Below are 19,648 nucleotides of genomic sequence, written 5' to 3'. Positions count from 1 at the left end.
GTGTCATCACTTCACCTCGCTAATAAAAATGCCCTTAAATAGGGTTGTGCCACTGTCACGATCGTTGTAGTGAGGCGACCAACGCACAGCATGATGTGAATACATCTTTTTAATGAAAGACGAAAAAACACCAAGTACACTAAACAAACAAACAAAATATCAAAACGAACGTGACCGCTATAAATACTGAGTGAAAACATGCAACATCACATAGACAATAACCCACAAAATACCCAAAGCAGATGGCTGCCTAAATATGGTTCCCAAACAACGATAAACAGCTGCCTCTAATTGAGCACCAATCTAGGCAACCATAAACATACATAAACACATAGATGGTAAACACCTAGATGGTAAACAATCTAGGCAACCATAAACATACATAAACACCTAGATGGTAAACAACCCCATAAACCTACAAAACCCCTAGACAGTACAAAAACACATACATCACCCATGTCACACCCTGACCTAACCAAAATATATAAAGAAAACAAAGAATACCCAGGTCAGGGCGTGACAGCCACAAACAGATTATAGATTATAAACTGGGTGGTTTGAGCCCTGAATGCTGATTGGCTGACAGCCATGGTATATCAGACCGTATACCATGGGTATGACAAAACATTTCTTTTTACTGCTCTAATTACGTTGGTAACCAGTTTATAATAGCAATAAGGCACCTCTGGGGTTTGTGGTATATGGCCAATATACCATGGCTAAGGGCAGTATCCAGGCACTTTGCATTGTGTAGTGCATAAGAACAGCCCTTAGCTGTGGTATATTGGCCATATACCACACCCCCCCGGGCCTTATTGCTTAATTAGACAATGGTTCACTGGACTCTTTATGGATATCACGTCTTTCTCCATACTGATTGTTTAACACGGTTCAATTCAACTTCAACTGATAATCATTTCAGCATTTTCATCAGCTCAACATTAGGAAGGTGTTCCTAATGTTTAGTATACTCAGTGTATAATCTCTTTCTATCTATTTCTCTCTCTACTCATTCTATTTCTCTCTATTTTGCTTTCTGTTTCACTCTCTCTACTATACTTTTAGCAGTAATCATACAACATTCATATCTGTCTGTGTAATAATGTCCCAACCAGTCAGCCGGTCTACCCACCCACAGGAACGTTATGTACCACAGAGCTTATCATGCTAAAGCTACAGTGACATTATCATCACCAGCAGCACCATGGAGGTTCCAGGGACCAGGGACACTAGCTCTGCTCAGCCCAGATCCCCCCCCCCATAGCCAGGCAGAGATGCTTCTTCCCCCAGCTCTCTCCTGGGGCTCCAGCCCTCAGAATCAATCATTGATGTGGCAGAGAGAGTGCAGGACAGGGGACTGGGGAGTGGAGAACAGCTCCTTGAAGGAAGACTCCAGGCTGCATGGCAGCACTGGCTTTCAGAAGGCTTTTTAGGCTGCTGATGATAAATATGGAAAAGTCCACGTTTTAGGCTGCTGTCACTATGTATTTGCTGAGGTTTGAAAATAATCCACAGCGTATTGTACGATTAGGACGACATTGTCCCTGTTTAGTATCATCATAAAATCCTGTCTTTTGAAGGTTTTTGTTGAAAAAAAAAAGAACATAACCTAGTCTCATCATGCAATAAACTGATGGCTGACTGTGTGTTGCGTCATCTTTGTTGTCATAGTCAGGTTGGTTGTCTCAGCTTGGCTGTCCTGTCCAGCGTGTTAGTCTGGTGAGTGATTATGGGTACTACCTACATCACAAGGATGGAGACATTTTGACAGGATTGTTCTATTTGTAATTCTATTTCTGCATTTTATTTTAAGACTGTAACAGCCCATGAGAAAGGGGGTTCTCCTTTGCCTGAGATGTGTGTTACAACAAATGTCATACCATTTAGGAGCTAGATGTAGTGATTGTCCCTTCACACCATAGTCAACAGACAAGGATGGAAAAGCCAGACTGGGGCCCTGGAGGACTGGAGCTCTTCTCCACTCCTGTGTGTGTGTGTGTGTGTGTGTGTGTGTGTGTGTGTGTGTGTGTGTGTGTGTGTGTGTGTGTGTGTGTGTGTGTGTGTGTGTGTGTGTGTGTGTGTGTGTGTGTGTGTGTGTGTGTGTGTGTGTGTGTGTGTGTGTGTGTGTGTGTGTGTGTGTGTGTGTGTGTTATAATTCAATTTAATTCCAGACAATTAAACAACACCGTGATCAGACAATGTATGTTTTCTATATGCAGCATGACGCAAGTTCAGAGCCCTGAAATGGAATAACCCAGAGAAAAGATGTAGACTAGCTGCCAAGGCTATGTTATGTTGTGCAACCTTTCTCTGCAGGAGAGGAGAGAATTCTACCAACAGTCTGCTCTCTCTCCCTCTCACCCTCTCTCCGTTCTCTCTCACCGTCTCTCTCTCCCTCTCTCTCTCTTTCTCTCTCTCTCTCTCTCTCTCTCTCTCTCACTCTCTCTCTCTCTCTCTCTCTCTCTCTCTCTCTCTCTCTCTCTCTCTCTCTCTCTCTCTCTCTCTCTATCAATCAAAACAAGACAGTGTGTGTGTGTGTGTGTGTGTGTGTGTGTGTGTGTGTGTGTGTGTGTGTGTGTGTGTGTGTGTGTGTGTGTGTGTGTGTGTGTGTGTGTGTGTGTGTGTGTGTGTGTGTGTGTGTGTGTGTGTGTGTGTGTGTGTGTGTGTGTGTGTGTGTGTTTGTGTGTGTGGCCCTGCTGACATACAAGTCAAATCGAATCAAATGTTATTTGTCACACTTCGTAAACAACAGGTGTAGACTAACAATGAAATGCTTACTTATGGTTCCTTTTCCAACAATGCAGAGTTAAAGAGAAAAAAATATCAAATAAATAAATAATTGAAATAGTGACAATAGCGCTGTACGGCTGTGAGAGAGGAAGGAAGTTCTCAGGCAAGGCCCCACGCACCATCCCATTTAGAGCTAGCCTGCCGATCCATAAAATGATAATGTAATACATACATGGGATTTAATAAGATCGAGGCTGGGGGCTAGATGGGATAGATGCTGACGGAGGCCTTTGGTTTGGATTATAGGAGATCCTGAGTTAAGGAAGGTGTTCCTAATTTGAACAGAGCATGATGTACCTAATGCTATTTGTTGCTGCAGTACCAAATATTAGAATATCTGAATGGACATTAGTATTTGTTTACTTGGGAAAGTATTCATTTAAAAATGAAATACAATGATCTATGTCACGTTGCTACATAGCCTACAAGCATAGACCATCTCCTCTCCTCCTCTCATCTCCCCCTCTACTCCCCATCTCCTCCTTTCATCTCCTCCTCTACTCCCCATCTCCTCCTCTCCCCCCATCTCCTCTACTCCTCTCTTCCTCTCATCTCCTCCTCTACTCCCCATTTCCTCCTCTACTCCCCATCTCCTCCTCTACTTCCCAGCTCCTCCTCTCATCTCCTCCTCTACTCCACATCTCCTCCTTTACTTCTCATCTCCTCACCTACTCCCCATCTCCTCCTCTACTTCCCATCTCCTCCTCTCATCTCCTCCTCTACTCCACATCTCCTCCTTTACTTCTCATCTCCTCACCTACTCCCCATCTCCTCCTCTACTTCCCATCTCCTCCTCTCATCTCCTCCTCTACTCTCCATCTCCTCCTCTCATCTCCTCCTCTACCCCATCTCCTCTCCTCCTCTACTCCCCATCTCCTCCTCTACTCCCCATCTCCTCCTCTACTCCCCATCTCCTCCTCTACTTCACATCTCCTCCTCTACTTCACATCTCCTCCTCTACCCCCATCTCCTCTACTCCTCTACTCCCCATCTCCTCTTCTACTCCCCATCTCCTCCTCTACTTCACATCTCCTCCTCTACTCCCCATCTCCTCCTCTACTCCCCATCTCCTCCTCTACCCCCATCTCCTCTACTCCTCTCCTCTACTCTCCATCTCCTCCTCTACTTCACATCTCCTCCTCTACTCCCCATCTCCTCCTCTACTCTCCATCTCCTCCTCTACTCTCCATCTCCTCCTCTACTCTCCATCTCCTCCTCTACTCTCCATCTCCTCCTCTACTCCCCATCTCCTCCTCTACTCTCCATCTCCTCCTCTACTTCACATCTCCTCCTCTACTCTCCATCTCCTCCTCTACTCTCCATCTCCTCCTCTACTCTCCATCTCCTCCTCTACTTCACATCTCCTCCTCTACTCTCCATCTCCTCCTCTACTTCACATCTCCTCCTCTACTCTCCATCTCCTCCTCTACTCTCCATCTCCTCCTCTACTCTCCATCTCCTCCTCTACTTCACATCTCCTCCTCTACTCCCCATCTCCTCCTCTACCCCCATCTCATCTACTCCTCTCCTCCTCTACTCCCCATCTTCTCCTCTCCTCCTCTACTCCCCATCTTCTCCTCTCCTCCTCTAATCCCCATCTTCTCCTCTCCTCCTCTACTCCCCATCTCCTCCTCTACCCCCCATCTCCTCTACTCCTCTCCTCCTCTACTCCCCATCTTCTCATCTCCTCCTCTACTCCCCATCTTCTCTCCCTCCTCTACCCCCATCTTCTCCTCTCCTCCTCTACTCCCCATCTCCTCCTCTACCCCCATCTCCTCTACTCATCTCCTCCTCTACCCCCATCTCATCTACTCCTCTCCTCCTCTACTTCCCATCTCCTCCTCTACTCCCCATCTCCTCTACTCTCCTCCTCTACTCCCCATCTCCTCTTCTACTCCCCATCTCCTCCTCTACTTCACATCTCCTCCTCTACTCCCCATCTCCTCCTCTACTCCCCATCTCCTCCTCTACCCCCCATCTCCTCTACTCCTCTCCTCCTCTACTCTCCATCTCCTCCTCTACTTCACATCTCCTCCTCTACTCCCCATCTCCTCCTCTACTCTCCATCTCCTCCTCTACTCTCCATCTCCTCCTCTACTCTCCATCTCCTCCTCTACTCTACATCTCCTCCTCTACTCCCCATCTCCTCCTCTACTCTCCATCTCCTCCTCTACTTCACATCTCCTCCTCTACTCTCCATCTCCTCCTCTACTCTCCATCTCCTCCTCTACTCTCCATCTCCTCCTCTACTCTCCATCTCCTCCTCTACTCTCCATCTCCTCCTCTACTTCACATCTCCTCCTCTACTTTCCATCTCCTCCTCTACTCTCCATCTCCTCCTCTACTCTCCATCTCCTCCTCTACTTCACATCTCCTCCTCTACTCCCCATCTCCTCCTCTACCCCCATCTCCTCTACTCCTCTCCTCCTCTACTCCCCATCTTCTCCTCTCCTCCTCTACTCCCCATCTTCTCCTCTCCTCCCCATCTTCTCCTCTCCTCCTCTACTCCCCATCTTCTCCTCTCCTCCTCTACTCCCCATCTCCTCCTCTACCCCCCATCTCCTCTACTCATCTCCTCCTCTACCCCTCATCTACTCCTCTCCTCCTCTACTTCCCATCTTCTCCTCTCCTCCTCTACTCCCCATCTTCTCCTCTCCTCCTCTACTCCCCATCTCCTCTACTCTCCTCCTCTACTCCCCATCTCCTCCTCTACTCCCCATCTCCTCCTCTACCCCCCATCTCCTCTACTCCTCTCCTCCTCTACTCCCCATCTTCTCCTCTCCTCCTCTACTCCCCAACTTCTCCTCTCCTCCTCTACTCCCCATCTTCTCCTCTCCTCCTCTACTCCCCATCTCCTCCTCTCCCCCCATCTCCTCTACTCCTCTCCTCCTCTACTCCCCATCTTCTCCTCTCCTCCTCTACTCCCCATCTTCTCCTCTCCTCCTCTACTCCCCATCTCCTCCTCTACCCCCATCTCCTCTACTCATCTCCTCCTCTACTCCCCATCTTCTCCTCTCCTCCTCTACTCCCCATCTTCTCCTCTCCTCCTCTACTCCCCATCTTCTCCTCTCCTCCTCTACTCCCCATCTCCTCTACTCTCCATCTCATCTCCCCCTCTATCCCCCCATATCCTCCTCACCAACTCCTTCTCTCCTTATCGGATTGTTGCTAATGGTGCTGGCCTCTCTCCTCTTCCCATGGGACTGACTGGGAGAACATTGGCTTGAGGATATTTTTTACTTTCCACTCTTTGTTTTCTGTTCTGTTCCTTTACTTGTATTTTCCCAAATATGATATTGAGATCAATGTTTTAGTAACCTCGACTAAGCATGTGTGTAAAAGAGGGGACAGGGGGGTCTTCCTCATTACCGTTCTGTATGGGCTCTATCAGACTGACGTGTGAATGTCATCACCGTTAAGGCCATACATACCAACTCTGTCTTTTATAGCCTGCCATGATTTCATTACTTTATTATCATGTTGATTATCTTGACTATGTAACGTGACTTTGGGTGTCTTGAAAACCCACTGACTGTCAAACTGTCACCTCATGTTATTGCTCTGATGATGTCACTAACTCTCGTCTGTTTATCAAGATAAAGGTTCCACTTCAGCTCTCCTCCATCCCTCCATAGTCATTCCTTCAATTAAATGTCCCTCTCTTTCAACATTCACTTATAATTCAATTTAATTCCAGACAATTAAACAACACCGTGATCAGACAATGTATGTTTTCTATATGCAGCATGACGCAAGTTCAGAGCCCTGAAATGGAATAACCCAGAGAAAAGATGTAGACTAGCTGCCAAGGCTATGTTATGTTGTGCAACCTTTCTCTGTAGGAGAGGAGAGAATTCTACCAACAGTCTGCTCTCTCTCCCTCTCACCCTCTCTCGTTCTCTCTCACCGTCTCTCTCTCTCTCTCTCTCTCTCTCTCTCTCTCTCTATCAATCTCTCTATCGATCTCTCTATCAATCAATCAATCAATCAATCTCTCTCTCTCTCTCTCTCTCTCTCTCTCTCTCTCTCTCTCTCTCTCTCTATCAATCTCTCTCCTCTCTCTCTCTATCAATCTCTCTCTCCTCTCTATCAATCTCTCTCTCTCTCTCTCTCAATCTCTCTCTCAATCAATCAATCAATCAATCAATCAATCAATCAATCACTCTCTCTCTCTCTCTCTCTCTCTCTCTCTCTCTCTCTCTCTCTCTCTCTCTCTCTCTCTCTCTCTCTCTCTCTCTCTCTCTCTCTCTCTCTCTCTCTCTCTCTCTCTCTCTCTCTCTCTCTCTATCTCTCTCCCTCTCTCTCTCTATCAATCTCTCTCTCCCTCTCTATCAATCTCTCTCTCTCTCTCTCTCTCTCTCTCTCTCTCTCTCTCTATCAATCTCTCTCCTCTCTCTCAATCAATCAATCAATCAATCAATCAATCAATCTCTCTCTCTCTCTCTCTCTCTCTCTCTCTCTCTCTCTCTCTCTCTCTCTCTCTCTCTCTCTCTCTCTCTCTCTCTCTCTCTCTCTCTCTCACACACACACACACATAGAAACAGATGTTGAAACAAGATGAACATGATTACCAGTACAATTGAGCGCATTATTTCCCTTCCCAGACAGCAGGCTTTCTGACAGTTACTGTGTACTGCGTGGTAGCTGGCTTTGTAGGCCTATACAGTTCATGCCAGTGGATTATCTTCAGATCTGTACATCTAGCTGTACCCCCTGCAGAGTTGAGTTAGGCTTGATGTAGGTTGTTGCCTGTAGGAGTACCGGGCTCTGTGTGTGTTGATGTAAGACGTTTGAGTTGCTGTTCTCTGGCAGTTGGTCCTGGATCTAGCCCTGGCCTGCTCTGTGTTGATGTGGTCATTGGTTAATATGCAGCTGCTCCCCTCCTGTGGCCATGGTTTACAGTAAATAACCCAGAGACACAGAGAGGACACACATACACACGCACACACACACACCACGGTGGCACACACACACACAGACACACACACACACACACACACAGACACCCACGCAGGCGCACACACACACACACACACACACACACACACACACACACACACACACACACACACACACACACACACACACACAGACACCCACGCAGGCACACACACGCACACACACAAAGGACATTAGATAGGAGTGTGTTACCTTTAACACCAAGCAAGCAGCCGTGTTGGGTTTGTATTACACTGCATGTGGTCAGACAGATAGATAGCTTCTCTTGTGAAGGCTGGAGATGTCAGGTGAACAGTCATACAGACAAACTAAACACGTAGTATGTGACGTTCTGCATCACCTTTAGATGATCTGTATTGACTCAGTACATCCAGAGTCCAGACTGGCTGGACCTACAGCTGGCCAGACAGGCCATACTGTGCCACTGTGCTCCATTCTGTCCTATAGGCCTAGTTGGCAGACATACCATGCTAGTACTCCTCCCTACTCTTTGTGCCCTATAGTGAGCACAGAGCAGACACAGAGACAGTCACAGCTGCCCTTCTCCCCGTCATAGTCTGCCCCGTCTGCTAGTCTGCTGTGCCAGAGCCAGAGCAGAGGGTGTCAGCTTGGTGTCTAAACGGAGGGAAGAGGAGGTGAGCGAAGGAGAGATGGTTAACCCCCTCAGTCAGTCAGCTTATGCTGAGGGAGTTGTGTAGTAGTTCAGCTTTGAATTTCCCACCTTATCTCCTCTTATCTCTTCTAGTCCCTGCTGGAAGTGGGACACTCCTCTCCTCCTCTCCAATATCCTCCCCACAGAAAGGGATTAGAACTTAGTACAGCCAATATCTACACACACACACACACACACACACACACACACACACACACACACACACACACACACACACACACACACACACACACACACACACACACACACGTGTCTGTTTGTATGCACGCACACCAGGATGAGGCATATATTCTGTGGAGGCATTTTCCAGGAAATGATTCTGAAAATACCCGGACGCACACAAAGACACACATTGGTGTCTGAAGTGGGATGGCGCCCGTGAAGCCATGGAAGAGGAGTGTACATGTGATGTGAGAGACTTGATAAAGAGAAGTGTGGGGACACGCTCTCCCGAAGGAAAGGGGGTAATGTAGCAAGCTCAACCCAACACCTAGCAACCTTGTCAAGAGGTTCGGACCAAGTCCCAGACGGGAAATTGTCTACAGTATTGTCTTCAGATCTGTAGACGTAACTGTACCCCCTGCAGAGTTGAGTTGGGCTAGAGATTGATTGATGCCTGTAGGAGTGCAGGGCCTACAGGGGTGTGTGTTGTGACTGAATATTTCCAGATTCATTTCCTGGAAAGTGCATCCTGATAATACATCAGTCACCCTGGTGTGTGTCCATAGCTGGGGTTCCATCCAATTGGAGACAGATTTTCATGTGAATATTCTAAAATCTGCATTAAAAACAATATGTGCATGTTCCCACCACTTTTTGTGGACAAAAGGCTGCGTGATGACGAAGTTCCCATGTACCAATTCAAAGACATACGTTACGTGGGTTTCAATCACAATTTCAACTACAGATGGTTTTGTCACACAAACATGCACAATCTAGTTTTGCTTCAGGCTCTCTGTCTAGACAAGACTTGGCTGATAAAGTGGACGAGGGGGTTATATGATTAGATATGGATAAGAGCGAGATCATTTTATGAAATAATTGGCAGCCAAGCACTGATCATTATGTCAACAGCATTCAAATAATAGCCTACCCTCGATATTTAGCCTATTGGAATTGTGCATGATCTCCATGCACTTAACCACCATGTGAAGTTCACCATAACTTATTTCATCTGCTTATGAACTTGAAATGCTTTTTCACGTTGTGATGGGGGGGGATATCAGGCCGCGATTCCTAGTTTATTTCTATGTGATGATTAGGCCTCTCCAATGCCATTTCTCGCACAATTCATTTTACCGACACAAGATCCCACCTTGTGGAACAACCGAATGGTCTGTCCGACTGTATCAAATTGTACCGACATGACTGTCGTTTTTATGCGTCAGGTAAGTCTTCTGCATGCGATGGTAAGATGGAAACCTGGTTAATGTGCCTGTGGGTCTGTTTGCATGCACACATCAGGATGACTCATATATTATACGGATGTATTTTACAGGAAATAATCTGTAAATACACACACACACACACACACACACACACACACACACACACACACACACACACACACACACACACACACACACACACACACACACACACACACACACACACTGTGTACACTATAGTGAGCTGCAGGATATAATGGGTGTGATAAGCAGAGGCGAACGGGCCTTGAAGTTGAAAATCCAGAAAAACGCATGTCAAAAATGTTAGAAATTGATTTGCATTTTAATTTTAAGTATTTGACCCCTCTGCAAAGCATGACTTAGTACTTGGTGGCAAAACCCTCGTTGGCAATCAGGTCAGACGTTTCTTGTAGTTGGCCACCAGGTTTGCACACATCTCAGGATGGATTTTGTCCCGCTCCTCTTTGCAGATTTTCTCCAAGTCATTAAAGGTTTTGAGGCTGACGTTTGGCAACTCGTACCTTCAGCTCCCTCCACAGATTTTCTATGGGATTAAGGTCTGGAGACTGGCTAGGCCATTCCAGGACCTTAATGTGCTTCTTCTTGAGCCACTCTTTTGTTGCCTTGGCCGTGTGTTTTGGGTCATTGTCATGCTTGAATACCGATCCACGACCCATTTTCAATGCCCTGGCTGAGGGAAGGAGGTTCTCACCCAGGATTTGACTGTACATGGCCCCGTCCATCGTCCCTTTGATGCGGTGAAGTTGTCCTGTCCCCTTTGCAGAAAAACACCCCCAAAAGCATAATGTTTCCACCTCCATGTTTGACGGTGGGGGTGGTGTTCTTGGGGTCATAGGCAGCATTCCTCCTCCTTCAAACACAGCGAGTTGAGTTGAAGCCAAAGAGCTCCATTTTGGTCTCATTTGTCCTCAGTTGTTCTCTGAATCATTCAGATGTTCATTGGCAAACTTCAGACGGGCATGTATATGTGTTTTCTTGAGCAGGGGGACCTTGCGGGCGCTGCAGGATTTCAGTCCTTCACGGCGTAGTGTGTTATCAATTGTTTTCTTGGTGACTATGGTCCCAGCTGCCTTGAGATCATTGACAAGATCCTCCCGTGTAGTTCTGGGCTGATTCCTCACCGTTCTCATGATCATTGCAACTCCACGAGGTGAGATCTTGCATGGAGCCCCAGGCCGAGGGAGATTGACAGTTCATTTGTGTTTCTTCCATTTGCTAATAATCGCACCAACTGTTGTTACCTTCTCACCAAGCTGCTTGGCAATGGTCTTATAGCCCATTCCAGCCTTGTGTAGTTCTACAATCTTGTCCCTGACATCCTTGGAGAGCTCTTTGGTCTTGGCCATGGTGGAGAGTTTGGAATCAGATTGATTGATTGCTTCTGTGAACAGGTGTCTTTTATACAGGTAACGAACTGATATTAGGAGCACTCCCTTTAAGAGTGTGCTCCTATTCTCAGCTCGTTAACTGTATAAAATAAATCTTTCTGATTGAGAGGGGGTCAAATACTTATTTCCCTCGTTAAAATGCAAATAAATTTCTAACATTTTGACATACGTTTTTCTGGATTTTTTTGTTGTAATTCTGTCTCTCACTGTTCAAATAAATCTACCATTAAAATTATAGACTGATCATTTCTTTGTCAGTGGGCAAACGTACAAAATCAGCAGGGGATCAAATACTTTTTTCCCTCACTGTACACACACACACACACACACACACACACACACACACACACACACACACACACACACACACACACACACACACACACACACACACACACACACACACACACACACACACACACACACACACACACACACACACACACACACACACACACACACACACACACACACACACACACACACACACACACACACACACACACACACACACACACACACACACACATACATACATACATACATACATACATACATACATACATACATACATACATACATACATACATACATACATACATACATACATACATACATACATACATACATACATACATACATACATACATACATACATACATACATACATACATACATACACTCCCTCCCTCCCTCTGTGCCCACCCGAGGTGGTTGCCATAAACCCAGCTGCTAGTCCAGTCAAATGATAGATACCTCCTATACTACCCCTATCAGTCCTACACTAACCAGATGTTATCATACCACATCATCGATAACAACATTAAACCCTGTCTGTCAGTCTGTTTGGCTGTCTAGTTGTGTTAACTGTTTAGTGCAGAGTTACCAAACACGATCATTAATCATCTCAGTTTAAAGAGCGTCTCTGCCATCTGCTGCATCACAGTGATAATGTCAAGACAAGCTTTGCAATCAGTGTTAAATATCACCTCATTTTATCATCTTTGCTGTTAATATCACAGGGAGATTATTGAGTGTGACTCATAGAGCGTAATTACAGGAGAATGTAATAGGGAGAACTCAGTTTGTAATGTCAGAGAGAATGTTGTGGTGGCTGGGCGGAGGGGTTCAGGTGTGTGATGCTGTGTTATGGTAACAATATACGTAGGTACTTAATGATTTCCCTTTACAGAATTAGATTTCTGATATTTGCCACTTGGTCTTCCTTTCCTCCTCCCTTCTCCCTCCATGCAGGCTTCATGTGCCCTGTCTGCTCCAAGTTTGTCTCCACAGATGAGATGGATCTACACATCGTCATGTGCTTGACCAAACCCAGAGTGACCTATAATGGTAAGACGGCTTACTTTACTCCCCTACCCCTAGACTGTTCTCCTTTGCTGAACGGGTGTGAAGGGGAAGGGCTTAGTGTGTGTGGCCAGACAAGACGTTGCCATGGCTGTCTGTGAGTTAATTGACAAGCTAATTTATTGCAACATGGTTGCTGTCAGACAGTGTCTGAATGAGCTGCCTGATGTTTGGCAGTTACAATACCACTCCTCCTCCCCGTCAGTGACTAATGTGACTAGTGTCACGGCAGGTGTTAGCTCTGTGTCTGTGTAATCATAATGGCAAGACAAAGTGTTTTATGGCAGATCTGTTACAGAGGGGACTGTCACTGTCACCTGACTCCCTGGTCTGTCCAATACTGCCTGCCTAAATTGATCAAAATAACTCTCTCCTCTCTCTGCAGTTCAATTCAAACACAAACTCTCTCTCTATATCTTTCATTTGTCTCCCATTGTGTTGCCGCTTTAATGCCTTAATCAGCCTTTGCACGTTTTCAGTCATTGTCAGTCTATATAAACACCCAGTGGAATTACTACGGTGCCAACACACAGCTAAGTACATCATAACAGGCTGGGTAGGAGCTCAGTGGAAGAACAAGTCATATTACTATGGTTATGAGTGATCTAGTAATAATTGTAATCTAAGGTTCCTAATCAATTGCATCTCCCCCTGGTTTCTTAATATCTTTCTGATGACTGGTCCAATTGATTTATGGGCCATCTCTTCATAAACCAACTGAACAGGTCGCAAGTCTTAAGTGGACAGTGTTTATGTGAATGACAGTGAAAACATGTAATGTATTTGATACTGTAATCTCTGCAGGGGAGATGTAAACTAGGATACAGCAGTGAGAGGGGAAAGTTGGAGCCCCGAGCTTACTTTTAGCCCTGTTTACATTCCTGGTTGAGAAGAAACAGAGTTCTACACACACGCACGCACGCAAACACACACGCATGCACGCACGCACGTACGTACGTACGTACGTACGTACGTACATACATACATACATACATACATACACATACACACACACTCAGAGCTCAGCCCTCCATCTTATATTAAGAAAGGTCCAGTGGTGTTTGTTTTATTAAGAACTATCGCATCAGTCTTAAAGGGATGGCTAATTTCCTCTTGCTTCCTTAAGGGGATATGACCTCATGCTCACTGTGTGTTTCTGGAGCACAGAGTCGCACAGACCACACACACACACACACACACACACACACACACACACACACACACACACACACACACACACACACACACACACACACACACACACACACACACACACACACACACACAAACACACACACACACACACACACACACACACACACACACACACACACACACACACACACACACACACACATTTCTGCCTCCCACACTTGTATCTCCCTGCCTCTCTTTTCCATTCCAACTCTAGGTTTAAATACTTCCTACGATGGTCCCAGGCTCTGGAAGTCATTGCCTAATAGCTCTAATAAGGAGTTTGTAGTGGCCCCTTCTAAGCACTAAGTCAGCATGTAGGACTCAGTTAGTCAGAAAACAAATTACTGCATGTTGTCTGCATCCCAAATGGCACCTCATTCACTATACAGTGCACTAATTTTGACTAAAGCCCTATGTGACCTGGGCAAAAGTTATGCACTATGTAGGGAATAGAGGGCCATTTGGGTGAGGTTTTACAACACTGAGACATAGCGACTTTTGATGCAATAACATGTGTCTGTTTCTTTTCTCTGAGCAGTCCTCGCACATGTCTGGCAGCTCATGTAGCCAATATTATTTTTTTCAGCAGAGGTCAAATTCTGGACACTTCTATGAATGTTATATTATTGGATCATGGAGGAGCTTCAGTCCACAGTGACTTGCTGTAAAAGCCTAGTCAAACAGGCATTCACCTTGGCTCAGGAGTGGGTAAGAGTGGCAGCAGCAGTTTCTCTGTGTCTGCTTGTTTTTAGTGTGACCGTGATGGAACAGCATTGGGCTGATGATGGCTGAAGGACCTGCTTTCTCATACACTAACCCAGACTGAGGGAAAGGCATCCATCATCAAACACAGTGGGACGATGAATTAAGGGGTGGTAGCCGGTTGTGTGTGTGTGTGTGTGTGTGTGTGTGTGTGTGTGTGTGTGTGTGTGTGTGTGTGTGTGTGTGTGTGTGTGTGTGTGTGTGTGTGTGTGTGTGTGTGTGTGTGTGTGTGTGTGTGTGTGTGTGTGTGCGCTTCACTCCTGATATTGTGGTTGTCTGTGTTTATGTGCTATCTGTGACACAATCTCTCCCCTGCCTGCCTGCATCAGAGGAGACCAAGTATATGGTCAAGCCCCAGACGGATGTATCAGTCATGTGGACTTTAAACCGCTTGTTTCGTCTCCCTCAGCCTGAAGAAGGGCTTTTTAAACACACCCAGTTGACAGAGAGGACAAGTGCTGCTGTTTAAAGATAATTCCCAGGTTTTAAACAGCCCAACAGCGTTTAAACAAAACCTGCTGGTCATCAGAGATGTGTCACATTCTCCAGTAATGGAGGCCATTTTACTGGGTTAATAGAGCTTAGAGAAGACTGGCTGGGGTATGAGTGGTGAGTCATGACTCACTCTCTTTACTCCCCCCTCCCATCCTTCTCTGAATAGGTTTCTCCCCCTGTCCTGGCCTGCCCTGGTACCCCTGTAGACAGACTCTTTTCAGACAGTCATTCTCTTCCTGAGCACTGTGGCCTATGCTGTCCTCCAGGCTTTCTGCACTCTCCTCTCCTCTCTAGCTAATCTCTGTGTCCGGAGAGAGAGGGAGAGTATGAGAGAGACAGGGATAGAGGGGGTGGAGGGGGGAGAGAAAAGGAAAATAGAGAGGGAGAGACAGAAGGAGGGTGAGAGAGAGCGATACACTACAGTTTTAGTAAAGAGTGTGTATGTTTATGTGTCTGAATATGGAGAGAGAGATGATTGTTAGTGTTCCCTTTGTGCAGGTCTGGTATGGCTCATCAGTCATGTGAGGAGGAGTGTAATGGAGTTGGACAGGAGAGATTATCACTGATCCCTCTCCTCCCTCTTCTCCTCTCCTCCCTTCTCTCCTCCTCGCCTCTCTCAGCACCACTCTGACAGCCAGCTCTGTGTTTCTACCTCTCCTCTCCTCCTCTCTCCTCTCCTCTCTCAGCACCACTCTGACAGCTAGCTCTGTTTCTACCTCTCCTCTCCTCCTCTCTCCTCTCCTCTCTCAGCACCACTCTGACAGCTAGCTCTGTGTTTCTACCTCTCCTCTCCTCCTCTCTCCTCTCCTCTCTCAGCACCACTCTGACAGCTAGCTCTGTTTCTACCTCTCCTCTCCTCCTCTCTCCTCTCCTCTCAGCACCACTCTGACAGCTAGCTCTGTGATTCTACCTCTCCTCTCCTCCTCTCTTTTCTCCTCTCTCAGCACCACTCTGACAACCAGCTCTGTATTTCTACCTGTTCTATTGCTCTGCAGTATGGGACACGAGAGAGAAAGAGAGGATGAGAATGGAAGCTTCTTTTTCACACAACTGGCCCTACTCCCTAAGCGAATCCCATTACCTCTCTCACTTACCCTCTCTCTCTCGCTGTCTCCCTCTCTCTCCCTCTTTCTCAATCTCTCTTTCTCTCTCTCCCTCTCTGTACTCTCTCTCTCTCTTGCCCTCACGTCCATACATACACAATGTGATGCTGTATGTCCCCCACTGTACTGCAGACAGGAGGACCTAGCTGCATTCTGTTTGCACACACACACACACACACACACACACACACACACACACACACACACACACACACACACACACACACACACACACACACACACACACACACACACACACACACACACACACACACACACACACACACACACACACACACACACACACTTAGATAGGGGAGACATGCTAGGGGAAGGGTATGCTCAGAACTGCCGGGCTGCAGCAGGACATCCTATGGACCACTCTACAGCCCTGTCACATGACGTGACACCACGTCCTAGGAAATATCTACCTACTGTCGTGTCTTTGGCATCATTAACCTGTTGAGTGTAGGGAGCAGTATTTTGATGTTTGGATGAAAAACGTACCCAAATGAAACTACCTATTTCTCAGGCCCAGAATCTATAATATGCATATAATTGTCAGATTAGGATAGACAACACTCTAAAGTTTCCAAAACTGTCAAAATATTGTCTGTGAGTATAACAGAACTGATATTGCAGGTGAAAACCTGAGGAAAATCCAACCCGGAAGTGCTGTTCTGTTCCATTGCCTGCCTTCGCTCCATTTAAAGGGATATCAACCAGATTTCTTTTCCTATGGTTCCCCATGGTGTGAACAGTCTTTAGACATAGTTTCAGGCTTTTAATTTGAAAAATGAGCGAGAAAGATCACATTGCGTCATTGTATGGCTGGGTGCCTGCAGCGTTTTGCATGCGCAACAGCTTGGAGCAGACATTTTCTCTCTCTCCTATTGAAGAAGCCACAGTCCCGGTTTAAATATTATCGATTATATTTTGTAAAAACAACCTGAGGATTGATTATAAAAAACGTTTGACATGTTTCTACTAACTTTACGGATACTATTTGGAATTTTCGTCTGCCTGGTCGTGGCCGCCCTAGCCTGTGGATTTCTGAACATAACGCGCCAACTAAGTTATTGGTTGGATATAAGTTATTTTGGATATAAAAATAATCTTTATGGAACAAAAGGAACACTTTATTGTGTAACTGGGAGTCTCGTGAGTGCAAACATCCGAAGATCATCAAAGGTAAGCAATTCATTTTATTGCTTTTCTGACTTTCGTGACCAATCTACTTGGCTGCTAGCTGTTTAATGTTTTGTCTACTGAGAGAGATGTCCTTACATAAACGCTTGGTATGCTTTCGCCGAAAAGCTTTTTTGAAATCTGACACGTCAGGTGGATTAACAACAAGCTAAGCTGTGTTTTGCTATATTGCACTTGTGATTTCATGAAAATTAAATATTTTTAGTCATTTAATTTGAATTTGGTGCTCTGCAATTCAGCAGATGTTGACGAAAATGATCCCGGTAACGGGATTGGTGCATCAAGAAGTTTTAAAGTGAAGACTTGTTTTATCAAATCAATTCTCTGTAATTATTATTACGTATTTAAACTAATCATGTAAATGTAATTAACTAGGAAGTTGGGGTACCAAGGAAAATCTTCAGATTACGAAGTTATAATTTTCCTAATATAACTCTTCAGATATTTACATTTCTGATCAATTAGTCTTCTAATTAATGAATTATTCTTTACCTCACGTTAATCTCATTCCAAATGTCATAAATTGTTGGTTATCTGCACGAACCCAACCTTTCCTATGAATCATCCATACAATTGTCTTCATCATTTATTTACTAACTAACTAAATAATCACAGAAATGCATAAACAAACAAACAGTAGATATGGTTACAAGGAAATGATAGGGGAGGTTCCCTAACCATTTCCCACCGTGTAGCCAATACTCCACGTGGTATGGTTAGGAATTCATCAACCATTACAACCTGAGGTTTTTGTGGTCTCTACTCAAACCTTTGCCCCTCAGCTAACCGGGGTATGCATGGTCTGAAGAGGATTTCCCAAGGTGGGGGTTTTATTCGGAACAGTAGAAAAGGACTGTCCCATGAGCCAGATCATGTCTGTGTTCATGGGAGTGGGCCAATGACTTAGTTAAACTTGAAAGGGAATGCAATTCTCTCACATTAACAGCATTACATCATTTCACTAATAGTTTAATCTTTACTCATTCCATTTATACAATAATTAGACGCAAACCTCATAATGGAGGCACCTGTATAAACAGAGTTATGGTAATGTGGATGTATTGTCTTTCATGAGGTCACAAACATGAAACAAAACGGACCGGGTCGTAGCTGGCTTCTCCACCGACCGTTTACACATTCTCCAAAACATGGATATTGTTCAGTTCTCAAGTTCTGTGATGTAGAACAAATTCCTTTGTTCTCTCTATGTGTCTCTTTCTGCATGGCCATGGGGAGAGAGTTTCCTCCAGGAATGTACGACCTGAGATAACAGAACCTGGGTGTAGGAGAGGAGAGAGAGGGGGAAGGCACGCGCTATACCCAAAGAGGGCCATGTCATGACGCTACACTGTCTTGTTCCTGAGACACTCTGATTGGACCAGGAAACAGGAAGTAGCAGTAGGCCTGAGCAACCAATGATAGTGAGAGAGGGGACTCTCCCTCCACAGTCCAGGCACTCAAACTGGACACTCCAGATACTGCATTTACTGCCTAGCCCCCTTACTGTCTGTGTGTTACTGTATCATAGTCCTGTGTTGTGTGACACTGTCCTAATGAATCAGGGAGAAGACAGCACAAACCACACTCACATATAGACACAATACAGTAGCCTGTCAGATGTACTACTACAGAGGGCTATTGGTGTTGAACTCTGAGAACACTGCAGTACTGCTGTTAGTGCTGGAGACTGGTGTTGTGTCTGTCTGTCTGTCTGTCTGTCTGTCTGTCTGTCTGTCTGTCTGTCTGTCTGTCTGTCTGGCTGTCTGGCTGTCTGTCTGTCTTTGAGGACAAAGCAGAGGTTGGTTGTATTTGTGAGTGTGAGTTTGTGTCTGTCTGGTCTTGTCTTGGAGCAGATTGTGTGTGTGTGTGTGAAGATAGAGATATAGATCAGCATTAAATGTAGTTTCCCTGAAAATGGCGAATGTCGCCAATGTCTGTGCCTCCCCAAATCGCCAATGTCTGTGGCGAATGTCTGGGCTTGAGGGGGCAGGGGGACATGTCGTGTGTGTGTCTACCTAAGAGGGAAAGGCAGGGGTAGCCTAGCTAGTATAATACATTCCCTGCATCCTTTCTCTGTCCAGCTCATACACAGAGAGCACTAAACCAAGGCTAAAGTTGAATTTAGACGATACCACAGGATCAATGTTGAGCCTCCTCTCATTCTAAACAGTGAACACAACACACCACTGAGCCCTGAGTCTGATCCAACAGCACAGATCCTGGGTAACTCTAAAGCCACAAGGACTCCTTTTAGACCTGGAGGGCCACGCATACACA

At 45.7% G+C, this 19,648-nt stretch overlaps 1 protein-coding gene across 2 annotated transcripts in view; it reads left to right on the top strand.

The window, feature by feature from the left end:
• The window catches only part of LOC118372607 (E3 ubiquitin-protein ligase znrf2-like), an 89,453-nt gene that overhangs the window by 37,970 nt on the left and 31,835 nt on the right, over positions 1–19,648 (top strand). The window contains exon 2 of one of the 2 annotated variants that reach the window (XM_035758540.2): positions 12,495–12,590. The exons of the other annotated variant lie outside the window; for it this stretch is intronic. Within the exon in view, the coding sequence (XP_035614433.1) occupies positions 12,495–12,590 (96 nt within the window). The remainder of the gene's footprint in view (positions 1–12,494; positions 12,591–19,648) is intronic. 2 annotated transcript variants of the gene reach the window in all.

Source organism: Oncorhynchus keta, chromosome 34 (assembly GCF_023373465.1).
Source record: "Oncorhynchus keta strain PuntledgeMale-10-30-2019 chromosome 34, Oket_V2, whole genome shotgun sequence".
In the NCBI taxonomy this organism is placed as follows: domain Eukaryota; kingdom Metazoa; phylum Chordata; class Actinopteri; order Salmoniformes; family Salmonidae; genus Oncorhynchus; species Oncorhynchus keta.
This window is presented reverse-complemented; position numbering and strand designations above follow the sequence as displayed.